At 46.0% G+C, this 25,822-nt stretch overlaps 1 protein-coding gene across 4 annotated transcripts; it reads right to left on the bottom strand.

The window, feature by feature from the left end:
• Positions 1-452: 452 nt before the first annotated feature.
• Positions 453-24,571, bottom strand: MELK (maternal embryonic leucine zipper kinase). Of its 4 annotated transcripts, none has more exons than XM_051643515.1 (17): positions 24,351-24,571; positions 23,545-23,630; positions 22,977-23,093; positions 22,385-22,528; positions 19,768-19,836; positions 18,582-18,674; positions 17,652-17,750; positions 14,607-14,675; positions 13,992-14,090; positions 12,955-13,041; positions 11,482-11,610; positions 8,902-9,048; positions 7,902-8,193; positions 6,219-6,312; positions 4,722-4,890; positions 2,945-3,048; positions 453-856 (listed from the first exon to the last, which is right to left on the bottom strand). In XM_051643515.1, exons 1-17 carry the CDS (start codon positions 24,412-24,414, stop codon positions 679-681), a joined length of 2,040 nt encoding a protein of 679 aa, XP_051499475.1. In that variant the 5' UTR covers positions 24,415-24,571; the 3' UTR covers positions 453-678. The 4 variants fall into 4 exon arrangements, with proteins under 4 accessions (XP_051499475.1, XP_051499476.1, XP_051499477.1 ...); XM_051643516.1 differs by having other exon boundaries at positions 7,968-8,193; XM_051643517.1 differs by lacking the exon at positions 8,902-9,048.
• Positions 24,572-25,822: the final 1,251 nt, after the last annotated feature.

Raw genomic sequence — 25,822 nt, 5'->3', positions numbered from 1 at the left:
TCTCTGCCCTGGCTGGTTTGGCACGTTTCAGGTGCCATTCCTGGTGCTCCAGGAGCACAGGCAGCTCTGCCAGGGGTCACCAGCTCCCTGCAAACAGCCAGGGCTACAAAGACCTCCCTCACATAACCCTCTGCTGATCACTGAACACAGACAAGACCCAGCCACTTTTTAGGTGGGATCATACTTTAAATCCTAAGACTCTTGACTTCACATTTATGGAAGACAGTCCTATTTTGTACAACACTGAGCATACAGTGTAACTCTGGGAACCACAGCTGTGACTTAGTTAATGATCTCAATAAATCCTACTTAAGCAGAGACAAGAAGAGAATTATGCAAATGACTACTTCTGTAGCACACGTACTTGATAACTGAAGACACACCAAAATAAGCTTGGGCACACAAACCCCAGAGCTTTCTTAACCCCCACTCATGAAAAATACACAGGAGGGAACAGCTTAAAGAATTTTATTTCAGATAAGTTGCAGTGGAAGACCATTTAATAAAACGCTGATACTGAAGGCAACACACAAAAGGAGTATGTACGAAGAGGGACAGCAAAAAAAACAAGAAAGGGGAGGGATGATTGAAGCACAGCTGTGAACGTGAGGCAGCTTTACTTCCCTGGACAGACCCTTCCATGACCCCCTGGTTAGCACCTCAGCACCCGCTGGGCAGTCAGACCTGGCAGCTGGACAGGATGTCCTCCACCAGCCTCTTGTAGACCCAGGCATCCCCCTTCAGCCGCTGCCGCCGGATCCCAACTACGTCAGGTTTGCTGAGCAGACAAACTTCCAACTCAAACTCCATCGTTACTTTGCCAAAATCTGACCTTGTTTGACATTTCAGGGTGTAGCTGTAGAAAAGAAAGAACAAGCACCCGCTCAGTCTTTCTTTGGTGCAAGGTAACTGGGGGTGGATGTCAGCACTTCACAGAAATTATCCGGCTGCCATTCAGGATATTGGGGAAACAACACAGAATTCAGTGAGCTTCAGCCCCAGAACACTGTGTCAAAGCACAAACATCCTACCCAGCCTCAGGAGGCACTGCTAGACAGAGCCACATTCCCAGAGTGCTGAGCTGGAAGGATGGAGATGCTCCCACAGCCTTCCTTAACCAGAGCACTGTCCTCCCTGCTGACAGGCTGGTCACAGCTCAGCTCTGGTGAGGAGTGGAAAAACTGAACATGAAGTTCAAACCACTGCAATGGGAAAGGGTCCTTCTGGGGCAGGCAGCATCCTTCTGGATTTACAGCTTGGAAAAGCATCAGAGGTTGAGCTACACTCTGACATTCTGCAATGCCTTAATTCAGAACATGCATATTCATCAGTGACATTCCCTTCATGCATTGGGAAACTGTGAAACAGACAGTAAGGTTTGATCAGACCTAGAAACCAATCCTGCCCTCAGTACCTTAGCTTAGTTAGTATATCCCACAAATTAGCATAATGCCCACAGAGGTGTGGGTGGGACCTGTGCAGCTTTTAGAATATATTAAGGTCTTGGCTTAAGGCTATCTTAACAGCAAGAACGAGGGTTAAAAGGTACCACTTCATATCATAGAATCCCAGACTAGTTTGGGTTGGAAGGGACCTTGAAGATGATAGAGTTCCAACCCCTGCACAGGCAGGGACACCTCCCTCCATTCCAGGCTGCTCCAAGCCCCATCCAACCTGCCCTTCAACACTGCCAGGGATGGGGCAGCCACAGCTTCCCTGGGCAGCCTGGGCCAGGCTCTCACCACCCTCACAGCACAGAATTTCTCCCTCACATCTCATCTCCAGCTCCCTCTGCCAGCTGGAAACCCTTCCCCCTGCTCCCATCCCTCCCTGCCCTTGTCCCAAGCCCCTCCCCAGCTTTCCTGGAGCCCTTCCAGGCACTGGAAGGTGCTCTCAGGTCTCCCTGGAGCCTTCTCTTCTCCAGGCTGAACACCCCAGCTCTCCCAGCCTGTCTCCAGAGCAGAGCTGCTCCAGCCCTCCCAGCATCTCCAGGGCCTCCTCTGGCCTCTCTCCTACAGCTCCATGTCCTTCCTCTGTTGAGGGCTCCAGAACTGGACACATCACTCTAGGTGGGGTCTCAGCAGAGCAGAGCAGAGGGGCAGAATCCCCTCCCAGGCCCTGCAGACCACACTTCCTGTGATGCAGCCCAGGACACAGTTGCTTTCTGGGCACATGGACGGGTCATGTTGAGCTTTTCATCAACCAACACCCCCAGGTCCTTCTCCTCAAGGCTGTTCTCTATCCATTCTCTGCCCAACCTGTATTTGTGCCTGGGGCTGCACTGCCCCTGGTGCAGGACCCTGCACTTGGCCTTGCTGAACTTCAAGAGGTTGGCAAGGGTGCACCTTTCCAGCCTGTCCAGGTCCCTCTGGATGGATCCCTTCCCTCCAGCGTGTCAACCACATCAAACACTTTGTGTGTGATGTAAACTTGCTGAGGCTGCACTGATCCCACTGCCCATGTCCCCAGCAAAGATGTTAAACAGCACTGGTCCCAGCACTGACCCTTGGGAACACCACTGGTCACTGCTCTCCATCTGGACATGGAGCCATTGATCACTACTCTCTGAATGTGACCATCCAGCCAGTTCCTTACCCGCTGAGTGGTCCATCCATCAAATCCGTATCCATCCAGTTTTGAGACCAGGATGTCATTCAGGACAAGTGTCAAAGCTTTGCACAGGTCCAGGTGGATGACATCAGTCACTTCCCATCACCCTCTGGTTTGGTCATGTTACTGTCCCCTAACAAACCTTTTCTATTTACAACTTCACAAGACAAGAGACTGGTGCAAGTTCATTTAGTGCTCTGTTCACCTTCTGTAGAATTACTGTATTTTACAAGGTGGGGCTGAGAAAATCAGTTTAAATTCTTTGCTTTAGCAAAGACTGGAGCACTGATTATTTAGACAAATACATGCTGAAGTCACCATATGATGAACTTACCCCCTCTGAATATATTCCACATGCTTCTTGGAAAGAACAGTCATTATTTCATTCACCAGTTGGTCTGGATTCAGTAGCTGAGTGGTGGTAACATTATAGTGTGCCTAAAAGCAGTCAGGTCATTAAAAAAAAAGAGTTAAGAGGAAAAAGAAAATAATTTCCCTGTAAACTGAAGACATTTTGCAAAGCCTTCATAAAAAAAACCCTTCAAAACAGCTAACCATAGTGACAAATGTTTCAACTTCCCAATATTATAATAATTAAGACATTGTAGTAGCAAGAGGAACACTAAACAACAACTGCTGAACAGTTAATACCAAAGCATGCCCAAATTATGATCCATCACACCACTCAAAGGGGCAGTGATGGGCCAGGGCAGCTATTACAAGACCTGTGTGTAGCCAGAGCCTCCTTACAGCTCTTGCTCAGCCCAAAGCTTATGCAGCTCCCTGCCACAACTGCTGGAACACTGAGAAATACAGCTCTGTCTTCCCCTATTGTACTGCAGTGTCTCTGTCACTTTGCAACCCTAAGGACAAGGGAAACTGATGCAGAAGGTCAATGGCTTTTAGAGACAGAAGGTCTAGCTTTTGCTTCCAATCACTCAGGTTCCTGAATTATTTGCACAGCCTGGACTCCTGCTCGATGAGTTGGTGGGGTCTGTAGCCCAACAGAAGTCCTGAACTTGTAGGACTGCCACCTTGCCTCTGATAAGTGTCTCTTGGAAAAGCTTCCAGCTGGAATACAGTAGCTGAATTCCATTTACACAGGCTGCAAAACACAAAGTGGTCCTTTTACCAAGAGGCAGCTCTTCTCAGCTGGAAACATTCAAGGTCAGGTTCTCAGGGCTCTGAGCACCCTAATCTGGTTGAAGATGTCCCTGCTCCCTGCAGGGGGGGTTGGACCAGGTGACCTTTAGAGGTCCCCTCCAATCCCAACCATTCCACACAATTCTTCCTGTGCAGCAGGTGTCCCAAAAACTGCATGGATACACCATTGGTTTATAGGTTTATGCTTCTTTAATAGCCTTGCCTCTTTCATGTTAATCATGATTTTTCAAACATGTCATTTAAAGATTCAAGCATAAATCCCTCCTTGAATAACTTCTGAAGTGTCCTAGATGCTTTTGAGTGATTTATACAGTGCTGTTCACTGCACCAGTGTTACACCAATACCATTTGATGTCTGTGAAGCCAATATTAGCCTCACAATCAACTGTGGAAGGTACAAATTATTCTTGTGATTTTGAACTGCTCTGTGCAATGCAATATCTGAGGAACTGCTTTTTCTGTGGCTGCTTAAAGAAGAATCAGTAGCCAACTGGCTCAGGCAGAGTGACACCAGAATTTCAGAAATCAGTATGATGCTGAAAGTGTCAGAAGTTCTTTCCTAAGGTGCAGGTGTTAAAGCTTTAAGTTGAATCTCAGGCAGATCACTCCTGACTCCAGACACCTAAGCCAGGAATGGTATCACATTCGTTTTTAGTGGGAGAGCTAGTACTACTTCTAACACAAATAACAAGATTAAAAGTTTCCAGCTAGGGTTCCTTTAATACTATTATGCTGCCCTCACACTTGGTTCAGAGGGATATGAAAACCCACGGCCAGACTCCTCCCTGGGTCTGTGCTGACGTGCCTGAGTGCACACAGTGTTACCAGCCCCACAGAGATGCAGCAAGAGCAACTGCACTTGGCTGTGGAATGCAGGCAGGTCCCCTCACAGGAGTTTTCACAAGAGTTACACTTCTCTTCATGCAAGGCTTTTCCAGCAACCCTACCTTAAGCTTCCTTGGCTGCTCTCTAGCATATCGCTTCTTCTTGCTCGGTGTTAACATTGTGATCACTTTATCCAGGCCTCGTTCAAGACTTCCAAATATTTTGGCTTTCCTCTTCTTCTGGCTGCTATCCACGTGAGCAAGGTTGAGATCCAGATCCACTGAATGGAACCTGTTACGTGAACAAATCAGTTTATCCTCAGTGTTTAGAAACTGCTTATTTCAGAGAGGTCAATAAAAGTTTACCAGACCTGAGAGAAAGCAGAAAACCAAGGTGAGTGCAGCGTAAGGTGAGTTTTTATTTGAAAGTCACTTGAGATTTAAAGCTAGAGATGCAGATGGAAATTGCAGCCCTCTGGAGAACTGGAATAAGAATCATGGAATTGTCAGAGCTGGGAGGGACCTCCAGGGGTCATCCAGCCCAACCCCCCCTAAAGCAGGACCCCCTGGAGCACGTTCCCCAGGGCTGCATCCAGGGGGTTTGAATGTCTTCAGGGATGGAGACTCCACAGCTCCCTGGGCAGCCTGTCCCAGGGCTCTGCCACCCTCACAGTCAAGGAGTTTTCCCTCCTATTTCCAGGTCACTTCCCATGTCCCAGCCTGTGCCTTTGCCCCTGGTCCTGTCCCTGGGCACTGCTGAGCAGGGTCTGGCTCCATCCTCCTGCACCCACCCTCAGATACTTGGAGGCACTGATGAGGTCTGTCCTCAGCCTTCTCCTCTCCAGGCTGAACAGCCCCAGCTCTCCCAGCCTTTCCTCATCAGGGAGATGCTCCAACCCCCCAGGCATCTTTCTTGCCCTCCCTGGACTCTCTCCTGAACTGGGGAGCCCAGAACTGGTCCCAGTTCTCCAGCTGTGGCCTCACCAGGGCAGAGTAGAGGGGCAGGATGAGCTCCCTCCACCTCCTGGCCACTCTTCCTTGTGCACCCCAGGATTCCACTGGCCCTCCTGGCCACAAGGGCACATTCCTGGCTCATGGATCATTTACTATCTACCAGGACTCCCAGATCCTTCTCCACACAGCTGATTTCCAGCAGCTCCACCCCTAACCTATATTGGTACATGGGGCTCTTCCTCCCCAGGTGCAGGACCCTACACTTGCCCTTGTTGAACCTCATGAGGTTCCTCTCTGCCCAGCTCTTCAGCCTGTTCAGGTCACACTGGATGGCAGCACAGCCCTCTGGAGAGTGACCACCACTGCCAGTTTGGTATCATCAGGGAACTTGCTGAGGATACACTTTGTCCCTTGATGAATATGTTGAACAAGACTAGAATCTACATTAAGGAAATAGTAATCTATTTTGAAGATAATTGAGTTACACAGTTTTAAACCTTTTCTCTGCCTTCAGTGGTTTTTAGTCATTGTAGAAAGAAATTTTAAGAAGATTTTTACCAAGAAAAAGGAAATAACAGCTTACTCCTGTAACAAGGCTTCCCAGACAGTGCATGGATTCAGGCAGCTGTGCTCTACATCAGTGTACACAGGTGACTGGACTCTTACCTTCTTTCATGAACAACCTCAGCTGCTGTCGAGTCATCTGTGTTGGTTGGGTTTGTGTGTTTCTTAATTGGGGTGACTGCAGTGAACTGGCTCTCTGAAAGAAAGCATCCAAGCCAAAGCAGGAATGTTTTTGCATAAAGACTATTTTCCTCAGCAACACTTTCTCATGACCATTTCTTTCTAAAACTAGCCCCTCTTTCTATCTCAAGTCTTCATCTTCAGAATTATAAAATATGTTTTAAGTAAAATAACAACACTACCCCTACAGTACCAAAGAAATACTGTGACTTATTTCCCCAGGGCTCTAAAAGTCAAACCCCAGAGTGGCCAGTGCAGTTCAGTATAAAAATTTTGGAAAGGAAGAGGATTGGAATTGCTTTCTTGCTCTGCCCCTGGTCCCACAATAAATACTGAGCAATTCACTGTCTTGAATAGCTGTATCCTTCACCAAGCCCCTTCCCTGATGTGAAGAGTGTGAGCTTATCTTGTGAAGCTTAATAGGTAACAATCTAGAAAGTTCTACTGCCCACACACTGGCAGAGCTCTGCAGAGCACAGCTCTGAATGTGCAGAAGCAAACACCAAGTCAAACACCAAGTACAATTAAACTCAGCTTCCACGTTTGACATCTCCTCTCTCCACAGAGTTGTACCTGGCCCCAGACAATGATGATCTCATTTCCAGTGGATCCTTCCACTTTTCTACCTCTTAACTACCTTTCCTGAATCAAAGACCTTTCAATGGAACCATCAGTTTTTCATTGTTTAACCCTCAGAAACATCTCATTACAAGGAGCTGACGCAGTACTTCTGCATTTCCCATTTCAGGACTACCTGCTTTTGCCTTTTAAACCTACCATGCAGACAAACTTCACAAGTTACCACATACAATCTTAAGACAAAAATCAAGCTTGTATCAACAACCAGTCTTTGTAGTGCACACCCTTAAATCCTTTACAAAGGATGTCCCTGGACAGCAGTGTCCAAGACCCTCTGGAGCTTGGATCAGCCTGCAAAGACTGACTGTCTCTGAACAATGTTCCTTGGCACCTGGAGCAGAAGAGTCTCCTACTGCAAGGAGTCCTTGGCATTTGAAGGACAGAGGCAGCATGTACAGCACCAACATCAAAGCCTTTATGTTAATGGCTGAAGGGAATTCTGTGAATGGTGATGTCCATGCAGGAGCCACCTTTGTCATAAGGATGGACTAGAGAGATTGAGGACCAAAATTTCTGATAACTCAGAAAAGCTGACATAATTTAGACAGATTTCTGTGGTCCTTCAGACAGCTGTAAGATCTACAGGTTGCTAACAGAAGTGTCCTCACTGCCACACTGCACTGCTACTGAGCAAGGAGAAATCCCAAGTTAGATTTCTCTTAGAAGAGGCAATAAAAGCCTTGACTAAAAGTGTATTTCCACTCAAGGTAACAGCAAAGCAAAAACAGTGTTGAGGAAATTGTGTTCTCAACGTTCATGGAACCACATACAAGTGTTAGGAACTTGGCTCCATGAGAGAGTGCCAAAAGGTGCCTGTGTGGTGCTGCGAGCAGCAATCCCTGCTGCAATTAACACACATGGAACATGCCCTGGTGCATGGTTAAACAGCTGGACTGCTGAATACGGAAAAAAATCTAGAGTCTTTCAAAAACAGATGTGTGGAATACACAAGTTTTGTGTTCATACCTGCATTCACAATAATTTCTAAGCAACGTATATGCTCCAGGTTTTCATCAGTTACATTCAAGGTACCTTTGAGGGCAGGTGCCTGGAAGGGTGTGGGTTCCACTTGAGACTCAACCTGACTCTTGGCAAAAGGAGTCTTCAGAGCAGAAAGCTCAAAAGGCATTTCATTTCTTAAAGCCAAGTCTGGATCAACATTCTCTTTGTCTTCATCCATCTTTGTTACCACTTTTCTTGTCACTGGAGTTGACACTGTGAATTCTGTATCATCTAGTTGAGCATCATCCCTTGGATGCTACAAGAGATGTAACAAAAAACAAAACACATCCTTTGCTGTATTCTGATCACACTCAGGGATGTTATAGACAAGGAAATTCTAAATTTGAAGCAGGTTAAAAACAACATACAATGCTTGCCTTTTGGCCAAAATAGTTAAAAACTCTAATACTTCTGATTCCCTCTTGCTAATGAAGATCTCAAGCCACTTGCCATTTCTTTATCTGCTCTTCTGCATTCTTCAGCTTGCACATTTAAGACTATTCCTCACCAGTGCCTTTAAATACAGCTAAGAATTCATTAAGAGTTCATTTAATCATATAATTTTAATTGCTTTATTGGACTTTCTTGCCCAATACAGAGAGGTTGAACCTCTTCAAAGACTTGTTCAGCTCTAGTCTAAAATCTTGTTTGCTGCACCTGTTTTCCCATCAGTTTTAAAATCCTCATTGCCTCACTTACTTGTTCCCTAGATGTTGTTTTTATGCAAATCAAATGTCAAAGCTCAAGTCCTCATCAGACAAATAATGGCCCACAGCTAGAGGAAGCCACAATTTATCTTAAGCTATATGTTCAAAACATCTCTTTACTCAGTTTGTAACTCCCCTTGGCCAGGGCCCACCAAGCATTTAAAAATGTAAAGTTTCTATGCAAAGAGAGTAAGATTTTTTTAGATTAAGAATAGTTTGGGTTTTTTTTAAGGAACTAGTATTTATTCTTCCAACACCTGCTTTGTTTTGCGAGTATGTAGAACAAATTCTTCTGAAGGAGATTCTTCAAACCATGAAGCTGCGTCAGAAAATTCTGCAGATCCCAAAGCCTGTGGCTCTTCCCTGCAGTCTGGCAGATCCTCACTTGTCACGGTTTTTTCCAACTGAAAAGAGATTCAGTTGAGATTCCACAGTACAATTAAAAGGAAGATTTTAATGACACTTCCCTGATGAAACCTAAAGCCTTCTCTCAGTTCTTACTATGGTTAACAGCTAGTGGAAGTTTCCATGTTGGTGACCTAAGCTTTATAACATGACTGCAATATCGTCATTGTGGATTTGATATTTGTATCAAAAGCAGCTGTGAAATCATCCTCAGAGCACCATCACCAAGTCATCTGCCTTGGCCTTTATCAAGAAGAGAAGCAACTCATAAAAAAATACCTGCCTTTGATTTCAGGACTTGGACCACAAGGTCTTTTTACCAAAAGCCAAATAATAAGCTGGAAAGAACCCAAGAAAAAAATGCAGTAATGTCTGAAAGGGGGTTGGATAAAAGTAAACACATTACATCCAAAAGGTGATTATGGAAGCTGCAACAGTATTTGAACTAGCATTCAGAGCCCTTTGTCTAATTACTAGCCCCAAAACCCATCATTTATCAAATCAGAAGACCCACAGCTTCAGCCAGGGTTGCCAACCTTCACGACTCACACCACACACCACCAACGTCTACTAAGGCATCCTGAGTTTCTAGGACCCTTTGCTATTTTCAGCAAACTCTTCCCAAGGACTTGTTTCATACCACTTCAGTGAGATGGCACACAGTGATTTAAACTTATCAGTCCCCAGCTGGAATGGACCCCATCTCAGGAAGCTTTGTTCTGCTGATGGCAAGCTTCTCTTGGCCTCTGATCAAGGCTATTGCAATGATCAGATCTCTCAGCACTGCTGGAATTGAAACAGAGCTTCCTGCTATACCAGAGCTACTGTGATGACTTACTGGAATGACCTTCCCAGAGGGCTGCTGGCTACAGCCAAGAAGCCAACAGTCCAATATTGTAGTGGAAATCAAATCCCATTGCCATATGAATGCCTGAATAGGATTCCTTATCTACTGTGTTCCAGATGAAGCTCATGCCAGGGTGAATTTCTTGGAATATCCTACATCAAACTGCCTGAAATAAGGCAGTGTTATGTACAAACTTGTGCCACCAAATTCAGAAACTGGTTAAGTTTAATGTTTTGCTTTCTTGTCTCCACATTAGACCTGCTCTAGCTAGAGAACTTTCCTAGTTGGGCATTTCAACAAACTTAGTTGAGATTCACTCACAGCATCTACGTGTGGGTAAGTTAAGCATGTCCGGAGCTGCAGGAGGGCTGGTGGGTTGTTGTGTTGTGTAGACATCTGCACAACCACCTCTGAGGGCATCATGTATGTGTTCAGTATCATTAGCCAGATCAGTTCACCTCAGACACCATTAGAGATGAAGTAACTTCACAGCATCAGTGCTGCTGAACCTGGAGAAGTGCAGGAGACTGACCCTGATGATGGAAGTCACACCGTGCATATTCAGCAACACTTGTGACCCACGGTCTGCAAGGCAGCCCTGGTGACCTTGGAGCTGCCACCTGTGCTTCAGAGCAGCTGTGTGAGGGAACTGCAGTGATCTACACACAGTGCAACTGGGCACATAGCAGGCATTCATTGGGAGAGCAGGAAATGGCTCAGCTGTAGAGCCAGCTAGCAGTTTCACATAGCTGCCTGCAGTTCCAGCAGGAACGGCTGGTAGGAAGTCTGCAACTTTACTGAATGCTTTTGAACCTGTCAGACACTGCTGAGTATAACAGACATCACATTTAGCTGCATATTATACATGATATTGCCAGCGATTCAGCAGCTTCAGACAAGTTTTGGATTCCCCTAATTATACTCTGCTACCACACCACAGGATCAGAAAGTACCCTGAGATACACAAAGCTGCTTGAGAATCCAGGTCATCAGAAAAACATCAGCAGTGTGCTTCCTTTACCCAAAACAAACAGAATTCCCCTGGAACTGTGTTCTAAAAGGAAACATATGAGGAAGGAATGGGTCTCTCAACTCTGACCATCACTTCATGTAGCACCCATGTCACCTCAGAGTAGGCTGCCCAGATGCTTCAGAAGTCAGAAGACTTTCCTTACTGGGCCAGGGCAAATGTAACTATCAAGGGACAAAAACACCTAGAGGTAAAGGTGAGAGTGCAGCAGGAAGTTGGGCATCACAGGAAGATCTGGAATAAACACACAGTCCAGACAATGGGCAATTTTAGTCCATTTCTGTGAGTACCCAAGGGGAGATTCTCTGCAGTCATGCTCCATGTCCTCCCAGATTGTTATTCCTGTAAAGTCAATACACAGAAGCTGCCCAGCCTGATAAAACATGTTAACGAGGAGACGGAGCTGTTTAATGACCAAGACTTTGGCTGACTGCACACATGCTGCTCCTTTACTAGCACCAGTTTAGGGCACCAGTCTGTTTTCCCAGGCAGAGCTCTGTTAATGTAGGGCAGTATTTTAATTGGAATGTTGTCCTGCTGAACTGGAAAGCTTACCTTGAGCCCTGCTGAGGGTGTAGCACTGCCATGTCCTGCCAGACACGCAGCCCTTAAGCGGACACATTTGCCACGAGCCTTCTTGGATTGAAGCAAGAGATATGTTGCTGACATTTGGTCATACTTCCACTAGGGGAAAAACAAAAAACCAGAAACAAACAAAAAAGCCATTTTAAACTCCTCTTTGGAAATATTGTAAGTACAAAGCAAGCTCAGCCTTCTGAAAGCTTCTGAGTTTCTGCACGTTTTTCTACCTGATGTGCATCCCTCATCTTTGATCACTTAAGTGTAACTTCAGACTTCAGTTAATTCACAATAGCTCTCTGAGATCAACAAACAGACCACAGTGGTTGACCTTTCCAAGTTAGTTTGTAGTACACTCACCAGCATGAAAACTAACGAGACCAGAATCTATCTACTGAAGTGAATGGCAAAGCTATTAATTCAGTCTAGGCAGTATTTAAACCAGAATCTCAGTTTTTTTGAAGTCTTTCCCTATTCTCCCCCTGTGAGCAGCACCAAATTTCTACATGATTTTCAGCAAATCTGCTTGTGTGAGGAACATGGGTACAATGCTTGATGGGTTTGCAGCATAGTACAATTAGATTGAATTATAAGGGATTAGAAGTCCTCCCGTAAAGGACTAGGAAAAGGCCACCAACTGATTTGGAAGGACAGTTTTCCCATGTAGACAGATTATTCAGACTATTTCCTATTTCTGAAGAACAAGTAGCATTAATTCCACAAATCCAGCTTAAGCATTGTGCACATTTTATTTTTACTACACCCCTAAGTAGCAGTTTTTCCAAAGCAATTAACTATGTCACTGCTACCATGTCCAAAGAACCTAAAAAATTCCATTTAAAGGGAGAATTTTCAGATGCAGGTTAAAGCTGGAGCGTGTCATGTTTTAAGTCTCTTCTACAGCTTGCAGACATCATTGTTAACATGTGTACAATTCTTCTACAAGTAGTCAGTTCAACTTTGTCCTCTGTATTCAAAAGGGATGAAACACACTCACTTCTTCTAGAACTGTGTATAGTAACTCCAAAATAAAAAGAAAAAAGATTTTATAGTCTGTCTGATATTTTTCTCACAGTTTAATTTTTTTTCCTCTTACTCACTGAGCCATTTCAAAGCCAAGAGTTAATCCAGTAACTGGCATCTCTTTTTCAACTACAAATTTTTGTGGGTCTATTTTGACTGTAAGAGATTCAGATGAATTTTACCAAGGTGGGAAATAACAGTAAGGTTTAGGAAATATCACAGGTACAATTAAAAGAGGAAACAAGAAAAAAAAAGTGAACTCCAGAACTGCAGTAACAAGCTACAGGTAGATTCTGGAGTTCTGTAAGGACTTCTTAAATATGAAGAGTATTAAAAACCCATTCAGAATAAGTGAGCATTAGCCTGTTAATATAGTAAGTTTATTTACTGTATTACCGTGTTTAATTACTAATATGTACTACTCACCTCTGATATCAATTCCAATATACTCTCCCTGCTCTGTTTATGAAACACAGAAAGCTCCATTAGGCAGTCTTCATCAAGACGTCCCAGCTGCAAGAACATGAGGGATATTGAAGCATGAGGCTTTCAAGGTGTCTCATAATCCATTTCTGACTCTGACACTGTGGTGAAACCCAGTGGGCTGAGGCAATATTGATGATTATAGACCTTCTATTTCAAAGAGCATCATAGCTGAGTATTGTAGAGAACAGACTGCAGAAATCATACAACTTCAACAACTTCACAGCCTGGGCCCTCCTTGGTGAGGGGCTGTGAATTCAAATAAGAAAGCCTGACAGCAGATGAGATCTTTACTAGAATGGAAGATGCACTTTCACCTCCCCATAAATATTCAGAGCTATCAAGACATGTACACCTTCCCTAGACCTGATGCTGTGAGCACAGCAGAGCTGTCCTTTATCCAGATGAACACTGGCACCCAGTGGCCAATGGGGAGCATTGGCTACAAACAAGCAGGGACTTCTCAGTGCTTACTGCCGACAGCTAGATTATTGTAAAATTTTCTTGACCATATCACCCGAGTCTCTCATGCAAGTAAAAACAAGTGATAGAGACAGGATGAACATACTTTCAGTGAGGTCAGACTCCAACCGGCCATTTTCAGTGAGGACAAGATATAAGATTAATCTTAACCACACTGAATGTGCTCTTGTGTTTCGCACCTTCAAGCATGGACCAAGCAGCCTGGAAAACCATCTGGTCATTCATATGTGGAAATACCTGACATTTTGATGAGAAGTCAATTATTTTGCAAATTAAGCATCAGCTGCAGAATAACCATGAAAACATACCTGAAAATGCACCTCAAAAGAAATCGAGAGAGAGCAGTAAGATTTTAACAGCAAGAGTCAGAAAGGAACTGTGGCCATCTCAAAGTTCATCTTTGGAGAAATGTTTTCACACCTCCCCCTGTGAGGATGGTAGTGTGCCAGTAAAGGTGACACTGAATACTTTAGTATTCACCTGACAAGAGTACTTACTGAGTATTTACTTTGCCACTGAATAGCATCAGAATAACCTTGCATGAGCCAGGGGTGACTTAGTAGGTGTTTAACTGTAATCCGCTTCTTTGGGTCCACCTGTGGACAATAAAAAAACAAGATGTTACCTAAAACACAGAAGAACTGATGAAACAACTTGTCTTCTACTCAGAATTTAGGGTGGTTAGAAGCTCAAATGGAAACCAACACTGTTTCATAGCTTTACCAAAAGGAAGGTCAAACGTGAGCTCTGAAGGCACAGCTACAGTAAATGTGCCAGGAATATTCAGCATTGGCTAGATTGCTGAGATGGAGCCCAAATGCATATTCAGTATGTTCAGCTTCATTTACAGAAAAGTCCTTGTTTATTTAGCAAATTAAGAACAATCAAATGCAAGCTGTGGCTGCTTGGAGACTCTGTCTTTTAAACTTTGTTAACAATTTCTACACCAAATCATTCTTCTCAAAGAATTTTCAGCAGAAGGCAATAATAATATTTTATTCAAAAATCTCTAAGAAATAAACTTGTTTAAACACTGAATTTTTAAAAAGTGTAATGCTTTGACCTGGACAGTAGCACTTTACAGACCTGCTGAATAGAAACAAAACCTTTACCTGCAGCATTTGGTTAAGCAGCAGCGTGCTGCTAGGAGAGAGCCACTTGGGAATACTGTATTTTCCTCTCTGCAGAAAAGAAGAGGGTTTAGAATGAACCTTGAACAGCTAGCTCAAAAGGAACTGCTAAATTACTTGGGTGACAGTGACACCTGTATTCCAGCAAAACAGAAGAGCAGCAAGCACATGCAAACCCAGCTCTCAGAATTACCTGAATACCTTTAATGGCAGCACTAAAACCCAGCCCTGTTAGTAAGGAAAATGCTAGTTTGGGTGATGAGCTGCAGTTCTCAGCCACTCAGCTCCTGTGACGCTTCCATCTCAGGCCCCTTTTGCAGCCAACATGCTCCTCATCTACTGCCTTGTTGCACCATATCCACCTGACACTGAGGTTTTACAGTGCAAACAGATTGGAGCATGAATGGCTGGTATTAGCACTTTGAAAGGTGAATTTGTTAAAATCACTACTTTTCAGACACCAAAAATAACACATCCTCAACATTTAGATGTTTTTTTTTTTAATTGGTTACATCTAATGTGAGTCTCAATCTCTACTCATACTGCAGACAGTAAAAAGGTTACAGGTCTAAAAGGTAACTTTATTTCAATCAAATTATTTACTTTTTTGTGGGGCATTTTGTTACATTCTTGAAAAGAAAAAAATTGAAAATGGCTTCCAGATTTGATATACAACAGTAGCTAAAAACAAGCCAAATTCAGCATCAAGGATCATTTACTTCAACAAAAACAGAGAAAACAAATTCAGTGAACAGCCATTGTGAAATGACATAAATATCAATTGGTCATGGAAGTTTTCTTTGTACAAACAAAGCAAATGAATGTCTCAACAAGAGTTGGTTTTACATACAACACATTTCTAAGCAGAGTTTGCATTGCTTTGACATCACAGACTAAAGAATTTAAATTACATCTTTACAGGCTCTTCTAATGGGCTACTTATAAATTGTAGGGTGTTTCACAAAGCAGCTTTACTCTGAAAATAAGCCAGGTCAAGTAGCACACATGGTCTGCATTTTATTTTTAATAAATAGATGCAGAACATGTGGCAAGGAAAAAAAAAATAGCATCTACTTGACTGAGGGCAATTCAGGAGGGGAACAGTTTGCAGTAGTTATCAGATGCATAAAATCACACCTGAAATTTTTTTTTTTTTACAGAACTTGGATCACATGCTTGATTTTTTATTCAAAGAGTAAAGGCACTTATTCTAGTATTCCCAAAAGAAGAATGTGCAGCATTTCAGAGACAGGAACAGTGCATGCAAGTCATAGGGTCCTAATTAGTTTCAGATTCTTACGCTGACTTGGAGCAATAATTCTGAGTTGAGGTTACAATAAATTTCAGGATCTATAATATGTGAAATTCGATTCCACAATAGTGCATAAATGTCCTTGTTCCAAGCAATTCTCAGTTCACAACCACACAAGATGAAAACAAATTCACAGTGAAATTGTCCAGCCTGCATCTTGGCACCTGTGACTGCACCCAGACTAAGTTTAAAACTTGTCCAACATCCTGTCAGCCCAGACACCTCCTCTCATTCCTGTGACCACACAGAAACCACCCCTGGTGATCTCAAGGGCTCCATTCCACACAGAAGGTCTGTGTTCATGTTTCAACTACTGACAAGTTCAAGAGAATGGCAACTGACCCAGCTGCTTAAGGTAACTCAGGACTTGCATCCTGGTGTAATGACCTGCAGGAGGGATTTTTTATCCTACCAAAGTCTGTTTGTAAACAGACAAGCTCTCCCATGACACTGACCTTATGGGAGGACAACACAGTTCACACCACAAGCAGAGAGGGAATGGGAGCTCAAATCTGACAGCCCAGGTGATTCCCCTTCACAGTGATTTTACTGGGAAATTGCAAATGCTTGTTAAGAGTGTCTGGACAATGCTATTAGTCATCTGACAGCATTAGGTAGTCCTGGGAGGAGCAGGGAAATAGATTTGATCCTTATGGGTCCCTTACAACTTCATATATTCTATGATTATGCAACAGAAAAGTACTATCATTTTAATGGTGACCCATCTGAACATCAACACCTTCACATGATCTCTTTGGATCAGTTAGCCACTGCTTCAAGTTCTTTACAACAACTCAAACGGAGCTTCCTACACATCTTCTGCCAAGATTCCCAAGTCCACTCCAATTTCAGACCAAAAAGCCATGCTGTCTGATGAACTAATCCTGCACTTCATAGAGCTGGCTGTTTTGCACCCCAGAAGCACTTACTGTGCAGATCAGGAGTCAGTTGCCTCTTACCAGAGCAGTCCTGGAACACTCTTGAGGCATTTTTTAGTGTGTTTTAGATGTATTAGACTTTTGGTGAGAGGAGGAAGAGGCAGAGGAAGCCAAAGCCCTCACCCAACACAGCTACTCCTCATCCCACGTGCTTACTGGAGGCTTCATCAACATCAGTTTTATGGCAGCTCAGAAGTGGTTGGTAGTGCTATGTGTATGATGTGGAACAGCAGCTACTCAGCTACATTAGGAGTTGTAGCTACAACAGGGAAACAGTATCAGTGACTGAATTCTATTGTTATTTTTTCAGCTTGTTCTGTTAGTTATGGTGTCTTACACTTCAGCCTCATGTTAGAGGAGGAAAGGATAATAGCACATACAGAAACCTAGTTTTGATTGACACAAGAGTAGCTGACATGTAAGAATGTAAGTTTTGCTGAATGAAATTATATATTTGCAATTCTATTCTATACTACACAGGGAGAAACTAAATGAGGGCCCAGATACAAAAATCGAGCCCACCAGCAGGAAAATGCTTCTCCTGAAACCCAAATTCCTATCATATTATAGGACCGAGCTAGAGTACTGCAAAGGGCAAAGATAGAAACAAACCCACAAAACATTGACAGGAAAAGTTGCAACATATAACAAAACCCAGCAAATGTGTCCTTTTGGCCTAGGCACAGCTCAACAGGTTCTGCCACCAGGGAAGCCAAGGCCTCTCACAGTGCTGTGCCATGTCTGTCCCGAGTGTATTCTAGCACCACCAACACCTACCATTATCTTCCTGTAGACAGCCATGACATTGTCATCATCAAAGGGGAGAAAGCCACACAGCAGAGCATACAGCAGTACTCCCATGCTCCAAATATCTGCCTGAAAAATCAAAGTGAGTGGAAGTTCATTAACTTGATTAATTAAAAATAGCTTAGGCAGGTAATACTGTCCCCCTTTGGCAAAGCCCATATACCAGTCATGAAAAGTAGGGTCCTAAACTCTGGACAGCCCTCTTACATTCCAAATGAAAGCACATAATCCAAATTCAATTTTCAGTTCACTCAAGCTGAAGCACTGGTGAAACCAATATCCTCTCCTTAGGTCACCAAATTGCTGCATTACCTTCAGTCTACAGATTTCACTGGCAAACATGAAATCAAACTCAGGACACGGGATTTCATACAGCACCCTATTACTGATTACAACAGCTGCCAGCACAACTACTATTAACTGTAAAGTCTTCCTGCTTCTTCTCTATTTGTATAGGAGAAGCAAAGTCCACACACCTCTTACTGTCATTCCCACCCAAAAAGGTTTGAAAAGCACTGGGCTTCATGGAAAACAAAGCAATTCACAGATAAATTCTGAGACAGTACAAAAATTGCAACAAGACTCAGCTAACAGAAAAAATCAGTGCTTGAAAGAACGTGTGGTAGAAGGAAGAAATGTAAGTTACTCTCTTGTAGGGCACCAAAATATGGAGCAACAAATGGAGATACCAAAGAAGTGAGAGACAAACTATCCAGCTACATGATCTGTGACCAAGGGCATCATGTGCTATTCCAGGCTGTGACTGTTGAGGGCAGTCACAGCCTGTGACAGCTACCTGTCCAGTGGCACTTAGGAGACAAACCAAGTGAGCATATGTAGAAATGACCACCTTTAAATGTACAAGGAGAAGAGCCCCCACCCCAGAGCTGTGCTACGTACCTCCGAGCCGATGTAGGCCTTGCCCTGGATCAGCTCTGGGGCTGCATAGGCTGGGCTTCCACAGCACGTGCTCAGGTGGTAGTCGAGGCCACCCTGCAGTAACACAGCAAGCCCATCACACACTGGCTTTAGCACAGCTTAGCTCTGCCACCAAGAACACCCGACAGGCCTCAGCACCTTCATTTTATCTGCCCTGCATCTACATTCAACATTTATTTTGCTTTTGGTGCAACATGTGGCTTCAACAGGCAAAAGTTATCTAAGACCAAGAGTATCCTATAAAGGTTCAGATCCCAAGATGCTCTTTCATCTGTTGTCCTAGCAGTCTTTTCCACAGCTACTCCTCTGGCAGGAATACTTCCCTTTGTGACTGAGAAGAGCAGTGGATCTGGGAAAGAAGTGATCCAACCACTACTGGGCACAAGGCTAGCTCATTATTTATACCAATATTTAAGGCAATAACTTCAGGAAGAACCACTAAAAATGCTTCCTTATGAAAACCATGTTATTACTTTACCTGGACTTTGTTCCAAGTAGATCACAGGATGGTGGTCAAAGTCCTGATTGCCCACAAGGTGCTCTAATTTGAGTCAATTAAAACCATCTGAGGACAAGTAACTGTTTTCAGATCAGTAATACCTTCCCATTGTTTTTTAACAGCAGTCACCTCTCATGTCAAGCTGACAATTAGAAAGGGCTCCTAGAAACCACTTTCAAACTCAGAAAACAAGTCAGTACAAGCACTTGGAATCGGAGGATTTGTAAAAGTAACTGCAATAAACTATGTGATTCGATCCACAATCTCCACATGCACACAAATATTTTGAAAGAAAATAAACATAATTGACACTTACTAGGGAAAAATACACACCACCATGAGCTTTACAGGCCTCTACATGTGACAGCAGGTGGAATGGATACAGAATGGTCTCTGCCTTAGACTAGGATCAAAGATGGAGCACCAGAGGAGGAAATGACTGAGCAGTCTGGTCATAACATGCAGGTAACTCCCTCACACAGTTAAGGCCATACAAATAATTAGTGACTGGATTACAGCCATGCAAACAGCTGAAATGTGAGGCTTTGTTAAAGTTTCTGCATTGTTCCCTAAAGTCAAACATGCATTTTCTACATGCATACAGTAGCTGATTTAGCTCCACTCTGTGAAAGCAACCGACATCCTTACCTTTGGCTTTGCACAAAGTCCAAAGTCTATCAGCTTCAAGTTATGTTCCTCATCAATGAGCAGATTTTCCTGGTAAAAGAGAAAGTAGTCACAAAGGCTTTGATCATCTAAGTATACAAGTAACCACATTGTATTTCATGTTCTTTCTTTTTGTCATTAAGTGCTAGAATTTACCTAAAGCTTTCCTGTGGAGACTTTGATCAGTTGCTAATATATTCCAGATGGGGAATACTGTTGCCTACCTGCTGAGAAGGGCCTGGGGAACGGGGGTTGACACACAGTGAGCCAGACACTAGGCAGCAGTGTCTGCTCTGGCAGAATAGGCAGCCAGCAGTGTTATGACTCTACTAAAATCCAAGCACAATTCCAGGCTGGGGGATGAATGGATGAGAAAGAGCTGGGGGTGTTGGTGAGGAGCAGCTGCCCAGGGCCCGGCCATGTGCTCAGAGCCCAGAACCCACCCGTGTCCTGGGCTGCATCCCCAGCAGCGTGACCAGCAGGGCCAGGGAGGGGATTGTCCCCTCTGCTCTGCTCTGCTGAGACCCCCTGCAGGGCTGGGGCCAGGCTGGGGTCCCCAGCACAGGAAGGACGTGGAGCTGTTGGAGAGAGGCCAGAGGAGGCCCCGGAGATGCTGGGAGGGCTGGAGCAGCTCTGCTCTGGAGCCAGGCTGGGAGAGTTGGGGTGTTCAGCCTGGAGAGGAGAAGGCTCCAGGGAGACCTGAGAGCACCTCCCAGTGCCTGGAGGGGCTCCAGGAAAGCTGGGGAGGGGCTTGGGACAAGGGCAGGGAGGGATGGGAGCAGGGGGAAGGGTTTCCAGCTGGCAGAGGGAGCTGGAGCTGAGATGTGAGGGAGAAATTCTGGGCTGTGAGGGTGGGGAGAGCCTGGCCCAGGTTGCCCAGGGAAGCTGTGGCTGCCCCATCCCTGGCAGTGTTGAAGGGCAGGTTGGATGGGGCTTGGAGCAGCCTGGGCTGGTGGGAGGTGTCCCTGCCCATGCAGGGGTGGGACTGGATGGGCTTTGAGGTCCCTCCAACTCAAACCATTCCATTATTATGTGTTTCTATGAAAAGGAGCATAGGGAGCAGCTTGAGGGAAGTCCCTCCAGTGCTGTGTTCAGCTCAGCTAGCGTAGTGCATCTAGTTTCTGCTCCCCCAGCACAGGACAGACATCAAACTGAAATAAGCTCAGTGGATGGCAACCAGTCTGCTCAGGGAGCTGGATTGCTTAGTCCATGAGGACAAGCTGTGGGAACAACGTTCAAACAGCCTGTAGATGAGAAAGCTACAGTGAATCACAGAATAACAGAATTGCTGGAGTTGGAAGGAACCTCTAGAGATCATCTGGTCCAACTCTCCCACTGAAGTAGGATCACCTAGAGCACTTTACCCAGGGCTGTATCCAGGGGGTTTGAATGTCTCCAGAGAAGGAGACTCCACAGCCCCCCTGGGCAGCCTGTCCCAGGGCTCTGTCACCCTCACTGTAAAGAAGTTTTTCCTCATACTTAAATTGAGCTTCCCATGTTCCAGCCTGTACGAGTTGCCCCTCATTCTGACACTGGGAGCTACTGAGAAGAGCCTGTCTCCATCCTCCTTGCACCCAGCCCTTAGATAGGTGTATACACTGATAAGGTCTTCTCTGAGTCTTCTCATCTCTAGGCTGAACAGTCCCAGCTCTTTCAGCCTCTCCTCATCAGGGAGATGCTCCAATCCTCCTGTCATCTTTTTCACCCTTGAAGGCTGCCTTGAAGACAACGCAGCCTTTTAATACCTCCAAGGAGGGCACAAAGACAGAGCTAGCCTCTTCACAGCAGTGCATGGTGCGATGACAGGCAACAAACATCAGGAGACCTTCAGACTGGAAACAAGGACAGTGAAGAGCCAAAGAGGTTCCCCAGAGATTGTGCTGCCTCATCCTCGGGAGAAGGGGGTTCCAGCAGAAGCTTCTACAAGTCACTACCCCAAAAAATTGGCACGATTCTACACATCTGCTTGCTCTCCAGCTACAAGCCAACTGCTTGTATGTACAACTCTTTATTTGGAGAGTTGCTCTTTGGAGACAAATATTTAATGAGCTGTCATGATTGTGCACTAAGATTTTTCTTTCAGCATCTTTAAAAATGCAAATTTCTAACCCCTTCAAGGAGAAATTGACTCCAATCCTCCATTCCTTACACCTATGCTTAAACTCTAGGATGACAGCAAAGCCACAGGATGGGTTCCAGCAGCCCACACCTCCCCCAACACCCTCTGTCTAGTGACCACTTGTTTAAACTCCCAGTGTCACTTTTCCCTGTGGGTGTGAAAACAGAACAGCTTGCAGAACAGTGGCAGCAGAGACTCTCTCCAGGTACAAGATAACAAAAATGCCTAAGAAACATTCAAAGTCAGATCCATGTCTCTGCTCCACTCCCAAGTGGAGTGTGTTCTGCTTCTCTTTCAAAGGAAGCTCTTCCCTCACTCACAGCTGCACCCAGCTCAGCTGAGGAATGCAGCAGACCACAGGAGTCTTTCTCTTTAAAAAGATAAAGAGCTCTAAGCACACAAGAATGGAGAAGACATAAGGAGAAATAAAAGCGAGTGTTGACAATTATTTATGCAAATCTGTCTTCTGTTCAGGCTTACTGGTTTGAGGTCCCTGTGGGCATATCCCTGGCTGTGAACGTAAGCAATCGCCGACACGATCTGCCGGAAGAAGACTCGAGCTTCCTCTTCTGACAGGCGGTCCTTGGCAATGATGTAGTCAAACAGCTCTCCTCCAGGGCAGTACTGCACGACAGGAAACAGAACACAACACAGCAGTGGAAACTAAACAACAGGAGCACTGGAGAGCAGAGGGTGGACACCCTTCCCTGGCCCCTGCTTTGCCCCAGGCACAGCCCCAGGAGCCCGGCTGGGGTGGTGCAGTGGACACATCTGCCCAGGAGGTGACAGTCACAGGGGAGCTCTGGGGTCCTGCACATCCTGCTGAGGCTATTTAAAAATAACTCAAGTGCAAGGTAGGAAATAAAACTAATTTCATCTACTGTAAACAGTGAAGAGCTGCCTTTACAAGAGACAGAACATAGAATATATTACCAGCCTCAGTTCTAAAGTAACTTGAACATACTCATCACTGAGATAACTTTTTAAGAACTGTTTCATTGCATCTCTGTTGTCATCTACCAGTACAGCTAAAGCCAGCAACACTTCCCATGGCAGAAACACCACTTCTTACCTCTAAGACCATGAATATCTTCTTGGATGTCTCTATCACATGGTACAACTGGCAAATATGCTGGTGACTCAAGTTCTTCATGGCATCAATTTCTATTTTAACACGAGGCAAGTCATCCTAAGAGATCAGAACAGCAAGGTGTGACATTGCTGACCACTCTGACAGCTCGTACATCACTACCAGGCTATTGTGGAACACAAAATTTCACAGGATCTGTATGACAGCACACAGTCCAACTGCTCTGATTCAATCCAGCAACAGCTCTGCCATCACTCCCCTACAATTCTGGCACACTGATGCACTAACCCCAGGGGGGCAGACATAAAGCACCTTGTATTGTCACCAGTGTGTTTTTGGAACTACTGTAACAATATTTAAGTTCCTCCATTTTAGAGCCATGGAATGTTGCCCTCTCCACAAGAGGACATAAGATTTGTGGCTGTTTGTTAAAATTCTTTCAAGTCTTCAGCATCCATCAATAGCCACCAGGACAAGCAGCAGTTCAACATGTCACTGAATGTCAGAACACCTGAAGGTGCTACCAGCTTTTAATTATCTTTGGACTTACCCCTAGAGCAAGTTTGTCCATGATCTTTATTGCAACTTTTTCACCAGTGAGAAGATGCCGTGCACATTTTACCTTTGCAAACCCACCTAGAATTCAAAAGAGAGATGTTTAAAGCTCAGCAGGATGATGTGCTTTCCTGCCCAGAACCTGAAAGATGCGCCATGCTCAGCGTGTGGTGCCTTTCACTAGAGGAAGAAATTGTCATTACTACCAAATTCCAATTACATTTTCAGAGTTCTGCCCCCAAAAACACACATTTGAAATACAGAATTATCGAGTGGTTTGTTTTGGGAACGATTTTTCAAATATCATCTAGTCCCACCCCTGCAGAAAGAACACCTCCCACCATTCCAGGCTGCTCCAAGCCCCATCCAACCTGCCCTTCAACACTGCCAGGGATGGGGCAGCCACAGCTTCCCTGGGCAACCTGGGCCAGGCTCTCCCCACCCTCACAGCCCAGAATTTCTCCCTCACATCTCAGCTCCAGCTCCCTCTGCCAGCTGGAAACCCTTCCCCCTGCTCCCATCCCTCCCTGCCCTTGTCCCAAGCCCCTCCCCAGCTTTCCTGGAGCCCCTTCAGGCACTGGAAGGTGCTCTCAGGTCTCCCTGGAGCCTTCTCTTCTCCAGGCTGAACACCCCAACTCTCCCAGCCTGTCCCCAGAGCAGAGCTGCTCCAGCCCTCCCATCCCCTCCGTGGCTCCTCTGGACACGACCTATAGTTTTTCCAGTCACAGTTACTCCATACTCCGCTACTACAGCGGTCAGAAAGAGCCCGCGCATCTGCTGACACCGGCGGGCCCAGCCTACCCGTCCCGATGGTTTCACGCAGCTCATAGTACTTGAGGATCTCCTCGTAGTCCCCCGCAGCCATCCCGGGACCCGCAAGCCCGCCCGGCACCTGCAAGGAGACAGCGCGGATGCTTTTTTCACTCGGAGGAGACTCGCAGGAAGGAAAAGAAGCAGCCGAACAGACCCAGGCGGGCCGGGCGCGGGGCGGTCCCGGCGCTCAGCGAGGGCCGCGGCCGTTACGGCGGCAGCTCCGCGCGGGGCGCGCGCCTGACGGGAGGGAGGGCGGGAGGGCGGGCATGGCGGGGCGGCAGGGACGGAACCGGGCAGGGGCGGGCAGGAGCAGGCAGGGGCGGGCAGGGGCGGGCAGGGGCAGGCAGGGGCGGGCAGGGGCAGCCAGGGCGCATCCCCCGGCCCCGGCCCCGGCGGGAGCGGCGGGCAGAGCGGCGGGAGCGGCCTCCCCCCCCCGCACAAGATGGCGGCCGCGGCGGGCGCCACGCTCAAGATGGCGGGTCCCGCCCGCCCGCCCTGCGGGCGGGGCTGGGGGCCGGGCAGCGCTGCTGAGGCCGCTGCTGGGAGCTGAGGAAACACCTCCTGCTCCTCACTGAATTGCCGACTGCGGGAAACGCTTGTGGCGCCCGTGAACCGGCCCGATGGACGGTTTATTGGCACTCTTGCAAGAAAGGGTGAGCTGAGCAAGCAGGCACGCCCCTTAGTAGGGTGAGGAACTGTTGGCATTCCCTGTCCCCCACACAAGGTTTTTTTACTGTAAGAGTGACAGAGCACTGGGACAGGCTGCCCAGAGAGGTTGTGGAGTCTCCTTCGCTGGAGACATTCAAACCCCCCTGGACACGTCCCTGTGTGATGTGCTCTGGGTGACCCTGCTCTGGCGGGGGGGTTGGACTAGATGATCTTTCCAGGTCCCTTCCAACCCCTATGATTCTATGATTCTATGATTCTATGATTCCCATTTCCCCGCTGCCCGGGTACCCCAGGGCTCACAGCCTATCCAGCCCTTCTAGTTACCGCATAGATTTCCCTGCCCTGTTCACACATGCCGTTCTAGGTCTTTCCTTTTCACCTGCTAGGGTTGGATCTGACCTGTCCTGCCCTGGGCTGCCTGCCCCGCCGCCCGCATGGCTGACAGCAGCCGCGTCCTGCCGCGGCCTCCGCCACGTCCCGCTGCCCCTCACGCAGCGCCCCGCGTCCCTCAGCTGCCCGGGCTGCACCCACCCGGGCGCCTGTGGAGCACCCAGACACCTCCCTGCTCCCTTCGGCCACCACGAAGCTCCTTCTCACTGTTAGAAATGAATGGTAGTGTTGATTTTGCATTCTAGTGTTAGAAATGTAGTGTTTGGTTTGGTTCACATATATATATTCTAGTGTTAGGAACATGTAGTTTGTTTGACCACATTTGTATTGGGACCATATATAGGAATGTGTGGTTTGTTTGAGATATATATTTTAGTGTTAGGAATGTGATTGTTTGGGAG

The sequence above is a fragment of the Apus apus genome, chromosome Z (assembly GCF_020740795.1).
Source record: "Apus apus isolate bApuApu2 chromosome Z, bApuApu2.pri.cur, whole genome shotgun sequence".
Classification (NCBI taxonomy): Eukaryota; Metazoa; Chordata; class Aves; order Apodiformes; family Apodidae; genus Apus; species Apus apus.
The sequence above is the reverse complement of the archived record's forward strand: the minus strand, read 5'-3'. Positions and strand labels throughout refer to the sequence as shown.